General features: G+C 40.2%; 1 protein-coding gene across 1 annotated transcript in view; it reads right to left on the bottom strand.

The window, feature by feature from the left end:
- The window catches only part of NEB (nebulin), a gene marked incomplete at its 5' end in the record, with an annotated part of 219214 nt that overhangs the window by 118377 nt on the left and 86713 nt on the right, over positions 1–14124 (bottom strand). Inside the window, 7 exons of the mRNA XM_079925461.1 lie at positions 1188–1292; positions 1776–1979; positions 2268–2579; positions 11424–11531; positions 11619–11723; positions 11997–12200; positions 12654–12965. Coding sequence (XP_079781587.1) covers positions 1188–1292; positions 1776–1979; positions 2268–2579; positions 11424–11531; positions 11619–11723; positions 11997–12200; positions 12654–12965 — 1350 coding nt within the window. The remainder of the gene's footprint in view (positions 1–1187; positions 1293–1775; positions 1980–2267; positions 2580–11423; positions 11532–11618; positions 11724–11996; positions 12201–12653; positions 12966–14124) is intronic.

Consider the following 14124-nt stretch of genomic DNA (forward strand, 5'->3'; position numbering starts at 1 on the left):
GAAGAGGAAATGCAATGTCGGCTGTACCCTACACTAGTCATTCCTCACTCGCAGGATTTTGTTTGGTTCTGAGAGTCACATTCCAGCAGGGGTGTCATGTGAGGAATGCCCAGGAGCTTGGGATGCTTGGATTATAAAGAGAACCTGGGGTGAAGTGGCAGCGCAGGCACACAGTGCCTATGGAGTTGGCACAGTTTGGTTCTGCATGGTCTTAGAGGGTTATGTGGGTCTACAGAGAGAAACCATTGACCCAATACATGAAAAGCATCTTCTAAAGGAACTTTCCAGAACAAATAGGTTGATTTATGAGATTTATAAGCACCTCGTCACCGAGAACACTTAAGCGAAGGCAGGATGACGACCTATTGGGCGGGGACTCCTGCACTAGAGGAGACTGACCTCTCAGCCTAAACATCTGAGATTCGGATATGGGGGCACACGGCTCTATGCTCACAGAAAGTGAACAGAAAATGGGCTTGCTAATATATTTATATATTGACAGATTCTCTCTCTCTGTCTCTCAGTGTTATTTGATAGTCCTGTGGGGTTTTTTTGTTTTTTTTTTCGCGGTACGCGGGCCTCTCACTGTTGTGGCCTCTCCCGTTGCGGAGCACAGGCTCTGGATGCGCAGGCTCAGCGGCCATGGCTCACGGGCCCAGCCGCTCCGCGGCATGTGGGATCTTCCCCGACCGGGGCACAAACCCATGTCCCCTGCATCGGCAGGCGGACTCTCAACCACTGCGCCACCAGGGAAGCCCTGTACTTTGATTTTAATCCTTGTCTTAAATCTTTTACATTAAAAATCTTAAATTTTGACCCTAAAGTACAATTTAGGAAAAATCAGTTATATGTGGCAAATACATTTAGCACAGCTATGTAGCATAAGGAGAAGATAAATGTATTTTGGTCTATTGCTAATTTCTTAAATTAATAAAAGAGGAAGGTCTAATTAATCTTCTGGTTACTGCTTAAATCATTCATTCTTATAACTTGCTCTTCCGAAATGATAATATGTGTTACTTGAAGACTGATGTTTAGGTAAGCGAGAAATGAAAGAGTTGGTATTCACACGGAGCAAGAAAAGACATTCTTTACAAAGTTGTCATTTAGTATTACATCACCATGGAATGGATTAACTGAAATATGAAACACCATGCAAATGTCATAGAATTAGCATCTGCTCCCACCTGACTGTAGTTGATTTTGTTCACTCTTGCCTGCGTAATTTCTGGTGTATCTGGTGCGATGTGGATCTGGGTCTTGTCTTTGTCCCAGGCTTCCGTGTATAAACGCTAGCAAGGAAAATATAAAATGTCATCAGGAAAAAACTTCAGTGTATTGTTAATCGAAACTTCAAGGCCATAAGAACTTTATAAAGAGAAATAACAAAAGGTTACATATTTTATACACATTATGTATTTTACACGTATCTTCAAGTAAAGTAACCAGTTCATAGTAGAACATATATGTATGAGTGCCTTCTGATACTCTGAGTTGTATGTTAACAAAAGGAAATTCAGAATATCTTTTATGCAGAGATGATTTTCCATAAAAATGTACCATTTTATCAGGACTACGAAATAACTACTGAAGTAAATGTTAAAATATAAATGACATAGACATTAGGTAGACAGATATGGATAGATATAGATAGATAACAGACAGATATCTTTTGTTGCTCACTGCTCTATTTCTTTCTTCTCCTGATCATGCTTCTTTTCCTTTGGTTTAGCTTTAGGAGTCCTACCTTGGTTCTCTGAACTCTGAAGTCTCACCTTGTTCATAGTGATGGCGTTGTTCTTGGCCAACACTTGTTCCAGAGAATCAGTCACGCTGGTAAACCTGAATTTGTCTGGAGGCTGGCGATAGACTTTATCACTCAAAATTTCAGTTGCCCTTTTGCATTGTTCCACATCCAAAGAGCCAATGGGAACCCAGCCGATGCCTCTCAGCCATTGGAGATCTGCCTTGTACATATTCTGTTGATACAAATAGCCAATAAATATTTATCTCTGGTTTGGGAAAACATTTCATCAGAAGGATCTGAAATAAAGTAAGAACACTCTTGAAAACGTAGTTTGGTGGACAGGCAGGGTATCAGACAATATTCCTTTTCGGTCTGGAGGGTTTGACATTTAACACTCACAGGAAAAGAAGAAATGTTATGCCCCACTTGCAGGGGCTGGTGAGTTTGGTGCCACTTATCCAAGGGGTGTTAATTCACTGATTTCCCACCTTTGCACGGCATTATGATCCTCAGTACTCACGTCGCTCTGGAGGTCATAGGCATGCCGAGCGTGCATGACGTCGTTCTGGTCGGGCAGGCAGGTCCACTGGTGCAGGTAGTTCTTGTAGTCTATGTCACTGACCAAGGTCTGGCACTTCTTGGCCAGCACCACCCCCAGCATGTCCACTGGGCTGCTGAACTTGGTCTTCCACTTCTCAAAGTCCTTCTTGTACTCCCTGTCACTCTGGATCTTGGCCACATGCATGGACCACATCATCTTTGGGTCGTCATGTATCGCTCGGGCACCAATGTGATGGCCAAGCTGCTTACGATAATCTTCTTTGTATTTGAACTTGAAGAAGAAAAATACTGATAGTCACCTAGTATAACTTTTAGTATAAAATGATTAGTAGGCTCAGATTTTCCTATTCATTAAAAACATGTTTCCCCCCGAATATATAAATAATGTGTGTCTGCATCTTGTAAACCATTTAGAAAATAAAGCTTGTATATGTATACAAAAAAGAAAATAGGCCCCTGCGCCTGGCCAGACCCTGCACCGTCCTGCGCTCAGCCAGTGTGCGCCCTCGTGTGTTCAGCCTCCGCAGGGCCCTTGGTGCTGCTCTAGACGGGGGTGGCAGTCAGCATGTCACCACTGGGTGGCCTTGTGCATGCACCGTTGGGCCCCGGGGAGCACGGGTGAAAGATGAAGGAACTAAGACCCGGAAAAGTGAACTCATATATTCAGAAGCTCTCTGTTTGAAGATTACACAAGCTTTGTTGTCACCAGATTGTAAATAAACTTATTTTAAAAATAAATGAGGGGAGACCTTCAAGATGGCGGAGGAGTAAGACGTGGAGATCACCTTCCTCCCCACAAATACATCAGAAATGTATCTACATGTGCAACAACTCCTACAGAACACCTTCTGAACGCTGGCAGAAGACCTCAGACTTCCCCAAAGGTAAGAAACTCCTCACGTAGTTGGGTAGGGCAAAAGAAAAAAGAAAAAACAGAGACAAAAGAATAGGGACGGGACCTGCACGTCTGGGAGGGAGCTGTGAAGGAGGAAAAGTTTCCACAAACCAGGAAGCCCCTTCACTGGTGGAGACGGGGGGTGGCGGGGGGGAAGCTCTGGAGCCACAGAGGAGAGCACGGCAACAGGGGTGCAGAGGGCAAAGCGGAGAGATTCCCGTACAGAGGATCGGTGCTGACCAGCACTCAAGCCTGAGAGGCTTGTCTCTCACCCGCTGGGACGGGTCGGGGCTGGGAGCTGAGGCTCGGGCTTTGGAAGTCAGATCTCAGGGAGAGGACTGGGGTTGGCTGCGTGAGCGGAGCCTGAAGGGGGCTAGTGCACTACAGCTAGCTGGGAGGGAGTCCCGGAAAAAATCTGGACCTGCCTAAGAGGCAACAGACCATTGTTTTGGTGCGCGAAGTGAGGGAATTCAGAGCACCGCCTAAATGAGCTCCAAAGACAGGCAGGAGCCGTGGCTATCAGTGCGGACACCAGAGATGGGCATGAAATGCTAAGGATGCTGCTGAAGCCACCAAGAAGCCTGTGTGCGGGCACAGGTCACTATCCACACCTCCCTTCCGGGGAGCCTGTGCAGCCCACCACTGCCAGGGTCCCGTGATCCAGGGACAACTTCCCCGGGAGAACACATGGCTCGCCTCAGACAGTTGCCACGTTATGCTGCCCTCTGCCGCTACAGGCTCGCCCCACATCCGTACCCCTCCCTCCCCTGGCCTGAGTGAGCCAGAGGCCCCTGATCAGCTGCTACTTTAACCCCGTCCTGTCTGAGCAAAGAACAGACACCCTCAGGCAACCTACACACAGAGGCGGGGCCAAATCCAAAGCTGAACCCCAGGAGCTGTGCTAACGAAGAAGAAAAAGGGAAATCTCTCCCAGCAGGCTCAGGAGCAGCAGATTAAATCTCCACAATCAACTTGATGTACCCTGCATCTGTGGAATACCTGAATAGAAAAAGAATCACCCCAAAATTGAGGCGGTGGACTTTGGGAGGAATTATATATATTTTTTTCCTTTTTCTCTTTTTGTAAGTGTGTATGTGTACACTTCTTTGTGTGATTTTGTCTATAGAGCGTTGTTTTTACCATTTGTCCTAGGATTCTGTCTATCCATTTTTTCTTGGTTTTAGTGCTTGTTATAAGTGGTGGATTTGTTTTTTGGTTTGGTTGCTCTCTTTTTTCTTTCTTTTTTTATTACTTTTAAATTTCTAATAATTATTTTTTATTTTAATAACATCCTTCTCTTTTCTGTTTTTGTCCCTTTTCTTTTGAGCCGTGTGGCTGACAGGGCCTTGGTGTTCTGGCCAGGTGTCAGGCCTGTGCCTCTGAGGTGGGAGAGGCGAGTTCAGGACATTGATCCACCAAAGACCTCCCGACTCCACGTAATATCAAGTAGCAAAAGCTCTCCCAGAGATCTCCATGTCAATGCTAAGACCCAGCTCCACACAATGACCAGCAAGCTACAATGCTGAACACCCTATGCCAAACAACTAGCAAGACAGGAACACAACCCCACCCATTAGCAGAGAGGCTGCCTAAAATCATAATAAGGTCACAGACACCCCAAAACACACCACCAAACAACAGCCCTGCCCACCAGAAAGACAAGATCCAGCCTCATCCACCAGAACACAGGCACTAGTCCCCTCCACCAGGAAGCCTACACAACCCACTGAACCAACCTTAGCCACTGGGGACAGACACCAAAAACAACAGGAACTACGAACCTGCAGCCTGCGAAAAAGAGACCCCAAACACAGTAAGTTAAGCAAAATGAGAAGACAGAGAAACACACAGCAGATGAAGGAGCAAGGTAAAAACCCACCAGACCAAACAAATGAAGAGGAAATAGGCAGTCTGCCTGAAAAGGAATGCAGAGTAATGATAGGAAAGATGATCCAAAATCCTGGAAATAGAATGGAGAAAATACAAGAAATTTTTAACAAGGACCTAGAAGAACAAAGGGGCAAACAAACAATGATGAATAACACAATAAATGAAAGTTAAAATTCTCTAGAAGGAATCCATAGCAGAATAACTGAGGTAGGAGAACGGATAAGTGACCCAGAAGTTAAAAGAGTGGAAATAGCTACTGCAGAGCAGAATAAAGAAAAAAGAATGAAAAGAATTGAGGACAGTCTCAGAGACCTCTGGGACAACATTAAATGCACCAACATTCAAATTATAGGGTTGCAGAAGAAAGAGACTGAGAAAATATTTGAAGAGGTTAAAGTTGAAAACTTCCCTAATATGGGAAAGGAAATAGTTAATCAAGTCCAGGAAGCACAGAGAGTCCCATACAGGATAAATCCAAGGAGAAACATGTCAAGACACATATTAATCAAATTATCAAAAATTAAATGCAAAGAAAAAAATATTAAAAGCAGCAATGGAAAAGCAACAAATAACATACAAGGGAATCTCCATAAACTTAACAGTTGATCTTTCCACAGAAACTCTGCAAGCCAGAAGGGAATGGCAGGACATATTTAAAGTGATGAAAGGGAAAAAAGTACAACCAAGATTACTCTACCCAGCAAGGATTTCATTCAGATTTGACAGAGAAATTAAAACCTTTACAGACAAGCAAAAGCTAAGAGAATTCAGCACCACCAAACCAGCTTTACAACAAATGCTAAAGGAACTTCTCTAGGCAGGAAACACAAGAGAAGAAAAAGATCTACAAAAACAAACCCAAAATAACTAAGAAAATGGTAATAGGAACATACGTATCGATAATTACCTTAGATGTAAATGGATTAAATGCTCCAACCAAAAGACATAGACTGGCTGAATGGATACCAGCTTTACAACAAATGCTAAAGGAACTTCTCTAGGTAGGAAACACAAGAGAAAGAAAAGACCTACAATAGAAAACCCAAAATAACTAAGAAAATGGTAATAGGAACGTACATATCGATAATTACCTTAGATGTAAATGGATTAAATGCTCCAACCAAAAGACATAGACTGGCTGAATGGATACCAGCTTTACAACAAATGCTAAAGGAACTTCTCTAGGTAGGAAACACAAGAGAAAGAAAAGACCTACAATAGAAAACCCAAAATAACTAAGAAAATGGTAATAGGAACGTACATATCGATAATTACCTTAGATGTAAATGGATTAAACGCTCCAACCAAAAGACATAGACTGGTTGAATGAATACAAAAACAAGACCCATATGTATGTTATCTACAAGAGACCCACTTTAGACCTAAGGACACATACAGAGTGAAAGTGAGGGGATGGAAAAAGATATTCCATGCAAATGGAAATCTAAAGAAAGCGGGAGTAGCAATTCTCATATCAGACAAAATAGATTTTAACAAAAAGACTATTACAAGAGACAAATAAGGACACTACATCATGATCAAGGGATCGATCCAAGAAGAAGATATAACAATTGTAAATATTTATGCACCCAACATAGGAGCACCTCAACACATAAGGCAAATGCTAACAGCCATTAAAGGGGAAATTGACAGTAACACAATCATAGTAGGGGACTTTAACACCCCACTTTCATCAATGGACAAATCATCCAAAATGAAAATAAATAAGGAAACACAAGCTTTAAATGACACATTAAAAAAGATGGACTTAATTGATATTCATAGGAAATTCAATCCAAAAACAACAGAATACACTTTCTTCTCAAGTGCTCATGGAACATTCTCCAGGATAGATCATATCTTGGGTCAGAAATCAAACCATGGTAAATTTAAGAAAACTGAAATCATATCAAGTATCTCTTCCAACCACAACGCTATGAGACTAGATATCAATTACAAGAAAAATTCTGTAAAAAATACAAACACATGGATGCTAAACAATACAGTTCTTATTAACTAAGAGATCACTGAAGAAATCAAAGAGGAAATCAAAAAATACCTAGAAATAAATGATAATGAAAATAAGATGACCCAAAACCTATGGGATGCAGCAAAAGCAGTTCTAAGAGGAAAGTTTATAGCAATACAATCCTACCTCAAGAAACAAGAAACATCTCAAATAAACAACCTAACCTTACACCTAAAGCAATTAGAGAAAGGACAAAAAAACCCCCAAAGTTAGCAGAAGGAAAGAAATCATAAAAATCAGATCACAATTAATGGAAAAAGAAATGAAGGAAATGAGCAAAGATCAACAAAACTAAAAGCTGGTTCTTCCAGACGATAAACAAAATCGATAAACCATTAGCCAGACTCATCAAGAAAAAAGGGAGAAGACTCATATCAAGAGAATTAGAAATGAAAAAGGAGAAGTAACAACTGACACTGCAGAAATGCCAAGGATCATGAGAGACTACTACAAGCAACTATATGCCAATAAAATGGACAACCTGGAAGAAATGGACAAATTCTTAGAAAAGCACAAACTTCTGAGACTGAACCTGCAAAAAAAAAGAAAATATAAACAGACCAATCACAAGCACTGAAATTGAGACTGTGATTAAAAATCTTCCAACAAACAAAAGCCCAGGACCAGATGGCTTCACAGGCAAATTCTATCAAACATTTAGAGAAGAGCTAACACCCATCCTTCTCAAACTCTTCCAAAATATAGCAGAGGGAGGAACACTCCCAAACTCATTGTGCGAGGCCACCAACACCCTGATACCAAAACCAGAAAAAGATGTCACAAAAAAGAAAACTAGAGGCCAATATCACTGATGAACATAGATGCAGCAATCCTCAACAATATACTAGCAAAGAGAATCCAACAGCACATTAAAAGTCTCATACACCACAATCAAGTGGGGTTTATCCCAGGAATGCAAGGATTCTTCAATATACGCAAATCAATGGGATACACCATATTAACAAACTGAAGGATAAAAACCATATGATCGTCTCAAACAGATGCAGAAAAAGCTATCGACAAAATTCAACACCAATTTATGACAAAAACCCTCCAGAAAGTTGGCAAACAGGGAACTTACCTCAACATAATAAAGGCCATATATGACAAACCCCCTGCCAAAATCGTTCTCAATGGTTAAAAACTGAAATCATTTCCACTAAGATCAGGAACAGGACAAGGTTGCTCACTCTCACCACTATTATTCAACATAGTTTTGGAAGTTTTAGCCATAGCAATTAGAGAAGAAAAAGAATGCAAATCGGAAAAGAAGAAGTAAAGCTTTCACTGTTTCCAGATGACATGATACTATACACAGAGAATCCTAAAGACGCTACCAGAAAACTACTAGAGCTAATCAATGAATTTGGTAAAGTAGCAGGATACAAAATTAACGCACAGAAATCTCTTGCATTCCTATACACTAATGATGAAAAATCTGAAAGAGAAATTAAGGAAAAACTCCCATTTACCATTGCAACAAAAAGAAGAAAATACCTAGGAATAAACTTACCTAAGGAAACAAAAGACCTGTATGCAGAAAACTATAAGACACTGATGAAAGAAATTAAAGATGATACAAACAGATGGAGAGATATACCATGTTCTTGGATTGGAAGAATCAACATTATGAAAATGATTATGCTACCCAAAGCAATCTACAGATTCAATGCAATCCCTATCAAACTACCAATGGCATTTTTCACAGAACTGGAACAAAACGTTTCACAATTTTTATGGAAACACAAAAGACCTAGAATAGCCAAAGCAATCTTGAGAAAGTACAATGGTGCTGGAGGAATCAGGCTCCTGGACTTCAGGGTATACTACAAAGCTACAGTAAGTAAGACAGTATGGTACTGGCACAAAAACAGAAATATAGATCAATGTAAGAGGATAGAAAGCCCAGAGATAAACCCTCGCTCATATGGTCACCTTATTTTTGATAAAGGAGGCAAGAATATACAATGCAGAAAAAAGACAGCCTCTTCAATAAGTGGTGCTGGGAAAACTGGACAGCTACATGGAAAAGAATGAAATTAGAACACTCCCTAACACCATACACAAAAATAAATTCAAAATGGATTAATGATCTACATGTAAGGCCAAACACTATAAAACTCTTAGAGGAAAATATAGGCAGAACACTCTATGACATAAATCATAGCAAGATCCTTTTTAATCCACCTCTTATAGAAATGGAAATAAAAAAAATAAACAAATGGGACCTAATGAAACGTAAAAGCTTTGGCATAGCAAAGGAAAACAATAAACAAGATGAAACGACAATGCTCAGAATGGGAGAAAATATTTGCAAATGACGCAAATGACAAAGGATTCATCTCCAAAATTTACAAGCAGCTCATGCAGTGCAATATCAAAAAAACAAACAACCCGATCCAAAAATGGGCAGAAGACCTAAATAGACACTTCTCCAAAGAAGATATCCAGATTGCCAACAGACACATGAAAGGATGCTCAACATCACTAATCATTAGAGAAATGCAAATCAAAACTACAATGAGGTATCACCTCACACCAGTCAGAATGGCCATCATCAAAAAAATCTACAAACAATAAATGTGGAGAGGTTGTGGAAAAAAGGGAACCCTCTTGCACTGTTGGTGGGAATGTAAATTGATACAGCCACTATGGAGAACAGTATGGAGGTTCCTTAAAAAACTAAAAATAGAACTACCATACGATCCAGCAATCCCACTACTGGGCATATACCCTGAGAATACCATAATTTAAAAAGAGGCATGTACCACAATGTTCACTGCAGCTCCATTTACAATAGCCAGGACATGGAAGCAACCTAAGTGTCCATTGACAGATGAATGGATAAAGAAGATGTGGCACATATATACAATGGAATATTACTCAACCATAAAAAGAAATGAAATTGAGTTATTTGTTGTGAGGTGGATGGACCTAGAGTATGTCATACAGAGTGAAGTGAGTCAGAAAGAGAAAAACAAATACCATATGCTAACACATATATATGGAATCTAAAAAAAAAAAAAAACTGGTTATGAAGAACCTAGGGGCAGGACAGGAATAAAGACGCAGATGTAGAAAACGGACTTGAGGACACAGGGAGGGGAAGGGTAAGCTGGGACAAAGTGAGAGAATAGCACTGACATATTTACACTACCAAATGTAAAACAGATAGCTAGTGGGAAGCAGCCGCATAGCACAGGGAGATCAGCTCCGTGCTTAGTAACCACCTAGAGGGGTGGGATAGGTAGGGTGGAAGGGAGACGCAAGAGGGACGAGATATGGTGATATATTTATATGTATAGCTGATTCACTTTGTTGTAAAGCAGAAAGTAAAACACCACTGTAAAGCAATTAAATTCCAATAAAGATGTTAAAAAATAATAAATAAATAAAAAGAAAAAAAAGGAAATAAAAACTAAGACATTATTCTGCCATTCAGTGATAACCGCTGATGAAAACGGCTTTGTGTGTGTGTGTGTGTGTGTGTGTGTGTGTGTGTGTGTCAGAAAGAGAGAGAGAGAGAGAATAAAATTAGTAATCATAGTGTATACGGGTTTGCGCCTGCTCGTTTGTTATTATATAAGCATTTTCCTGTGTCATTATACATTCCCTACAAACATGAATTTTAATGACAGCAGGTATTCCATTATATTGGTATATATTAATACTTTTAACCATTCTGTGATCGTTGAATATTTGTTTTTAAAGTATGATAGTTACTTCCCATATTTTGGATATAAAGGGAACATATGCTTTTGACTTCACAGACAAAAGAAATAGAAGGACAAACATTTCTAGAAATGTGAGCAAACCCATATTTTGAAATAAGTAAATATCTGCAGCCAATCACAGGATGCAGAGATAAACACATGGTGCGCATGGATGGTTAGACTTTAAATAGAATAATGTGTCCCATTCCTTCAGCCCTTACAGGTTCATTGGTTTACAGGGCATGAATGGGCTGGGTTTGGAGGGGATCCTATGATGAGCTCAATTGTATATAAGTACACATCATGTGGAAAAGCCAAAAGGCTGTCTGAGCTATAGTCAAGTAGCCAGTGCTTTTGTTCAGCAGGGAACAGACAGTATTTTGAAATGCATGTTGCTGTGGACTCAGTCATACCTAGAAGTTAACCTTTATGTTGAGAGTTTTATTACCATTATGTTAAACTATTTACTTACAAAAAACTGTTAGCTAGAACCTTAACTTCATAGCTTACTTGCTCTACTACATATCTTTGAGAGAGAAAGAAATCTTTGAGCCAAAGCTGAGCAAAGAACTCTACAGGTGCACTTACTTCACTTGCAATGTCTCTGGAGGCCTTGGCCATCCTGATGGGAATGGCATCTATCCGCATATCATAGCCTTTCTTCTTGGCTTCTTCTAGGCCAAGTTTATAGTGTTTCTGAAATAGACATAAATCATCGTAAGTTTGATATATAAAGTGCAGTGCAAGAAAAAATATATCATGCACCATGAATACATTGCTTACCTCACTGTAATTTATTGTGTTTTGTTTAGCAAGTAAAACTTCAGGGGTGTCTGGCATAATGTGGACAGTGGTTTTATCTTTATCCCAAGCTTCTGTATAGAGATGCTGAAAGAAACAAAAAAAGGATGTGACTAGTACAGGCCAGTGATGAATCTGGTTCTTAATGAGAGTAAAGAGAGCCCACTCTGTGAGTCAGTACTTGTGACACCATTACGTCTAGGTGTCTCATGTCAGTAAGAAGCACAAAACTTACTTAAAAACCACTTTAATACCAAGCAAAATAATTGAATGTCATTTTTCTTTTATCAAAACAGATTTCAGTGTTTACATACACACATACAAAAATTGACACCCCGCTCAAGTAAAAAAAGGACTTACGTGGTTCATGGTAATAGCGTTGTTTTTTGCCAAAACCATTGGGATGGAATCCATAAGGCTGGAAAATGTGAATTTATCTGGGTGCTGGCGGTAAACGTGGTCACTCAAAATCTGGGTAGCTCTCTTGTTCCTCTCATCCTCAAGAGAGCCAGTAGGAAACCAGCCAATGCCTTTGAGCCACTGAAGGTCGGCCTTGTACAAATTCTGAAATTGTAAGTGATAAACCACTAAACATCAGCATAATGATATGCCTTAAAGAAATAAAAATTTGAATTATAATACATTGTATTATATTATATATTTCAATGCTTGGATTCTTGGGAAATTTAAAAATTTTGCTATGTCTTGTGAATCCACCCAATATTCAGATTAGAAACCTATTTTGAAAAACATTTTAAACAGAACATAGAGAATGACCCAACTCTACTAGATCAATAATCTAGAGGTTTCCATCAAAGCAATCAGTGCTTTGCTGGTTCTTTCTTTATGGAAATAATGATGCTCTCAGATGTCTGTGTGACTGGATAGAGAGTGGGCATTAGTCCAGGGAGGTAGAACTCAGTTGTATAAACTCAACTCCCCTTATTTTGGGGGAACTTGGATACTTAGGAAATCAGACATGGTGTTTTGTTGGCCAAAGGAAAATCTTATACTCACATCACTCTGGAGGTCATAGGCTTGTCGAGCATGGGTGACGTCAGTCTGGTCAGGCAGGCAGGTCCACTGGTGCAGGTAGTTCTTGTAGTCCGCGTCACTGACCAAGGTCTGGCACTTCTTGGCCTGCACCATCCCCAGCATGTCCACTGGGCTGCTGAACTTGGTCTTCCACTTCTCAAAGTCCTTCTTGTACTCCCTGTCACTCTGGATCTTGGCCACATGCATGGACCACATCATCTTCGGGTCATCTTTGATGTCCCGGGCTCCAATGTGGTGGCCAAGCTGCTTGCGGTAACCATCTTTGTATTTGTACTGAGATGAAAATGCACAAATTAGATTTTTATTTTAAGCTCGTAGAGGTCACAAGCCTGTACAAAATCATCTTGCTTATATCGCTGTTGTACGTTGACTTTTGCTAATAAGCACTAACTCAAGGCAATATCCTACCTTTCCCCTAGAAGCTTATAGAGGTAATAAAATAGATGGAATTCATATAATTGTAGTGTATACCCCAAATCACCTATGGCCTGGTAACAAGGAATAGTTCCAGGGGCAGCAAATGCACACAGTGGAGAGGCCATGTGGACCAAGGGACTTGGAGAAATGGGTTAGGCACTAAAAGTACATCAGAAAAGAGATGCACTTGGTGACAAGATGTGTTTAATAAGTAGTAAAATGAGTGTCTGGCTCCTTTGAGGATGAAGTCAAGGTCAAGGACTACTTGCAGTAGCAACAGAAGAGAATTTCCTGTTTCATAATGGATTCAGGCATTCAGTGGTGGTGGCAAATCGGGGCATCATTTTGGAAACTGGTTATACTAGGGAAGCTGACCTAGCAGCCCAGTTGCTTAGAGCATGCTCCTAATAAAGTCATGGGTTCTCATCTCTCATGGACCAACAGTGTTGTTATTATTCCATGTCCAAAGACGTTGTCCTGGAATCCGAGCCAATTATCCAAAATACATGCTTCTAGTCTCAAAGATAACTGAGTGAGAAAGCATAAACGAGTCAGCAGAGGCAATATAGTACAGTGGGAAGGAATGAGGTTGCTTGGAGTTTCAACTCCATCACCTACTAAGAGTTTGATTTTAGACAAGTTGCTTAAGCAACGCATAAAACAGGGATAATCACAATCTTACATCCTAGGGTAATTATGAAAAATAAGTGACATAATGCATATAATATTCTTAGCACAGATTTCTCAACACTTCTTGGTTATTATTATTTTGTTATATATTATTATTGGCATATATCCATTTGTAGGAAAGGTACAACATACGTAAACTAAAGTGAGTCACTAATATGATCTTCCAAAATAAAGAGCAGCATATTACCATATTCCCAAATAGTGGGTCTTCATTTTTAGAGCAGTGGTCTGTTCCTCAAGAATTCCCTGAGGTACCAGGAAGGATGATGGTTTTATTCTGGGAGTCACAAGCCACAAGCCAGGAGCTAGTGTTAAGGGTGCAAGT

Source organism: Stenella coeruleoalba (genome assembly GCF_951394435.1).
Source record: "Stenella coeruleoalba genome assembly, chromosome: 6".
In the NCBI taxonomy this organism is placed as follows: domain Eukaryota; kingdom Metazoa; phylum Chordata; class Mammalia; order Artiodactyla; family Delphinidae; genus Stenella; species Stenella coeruleoalba.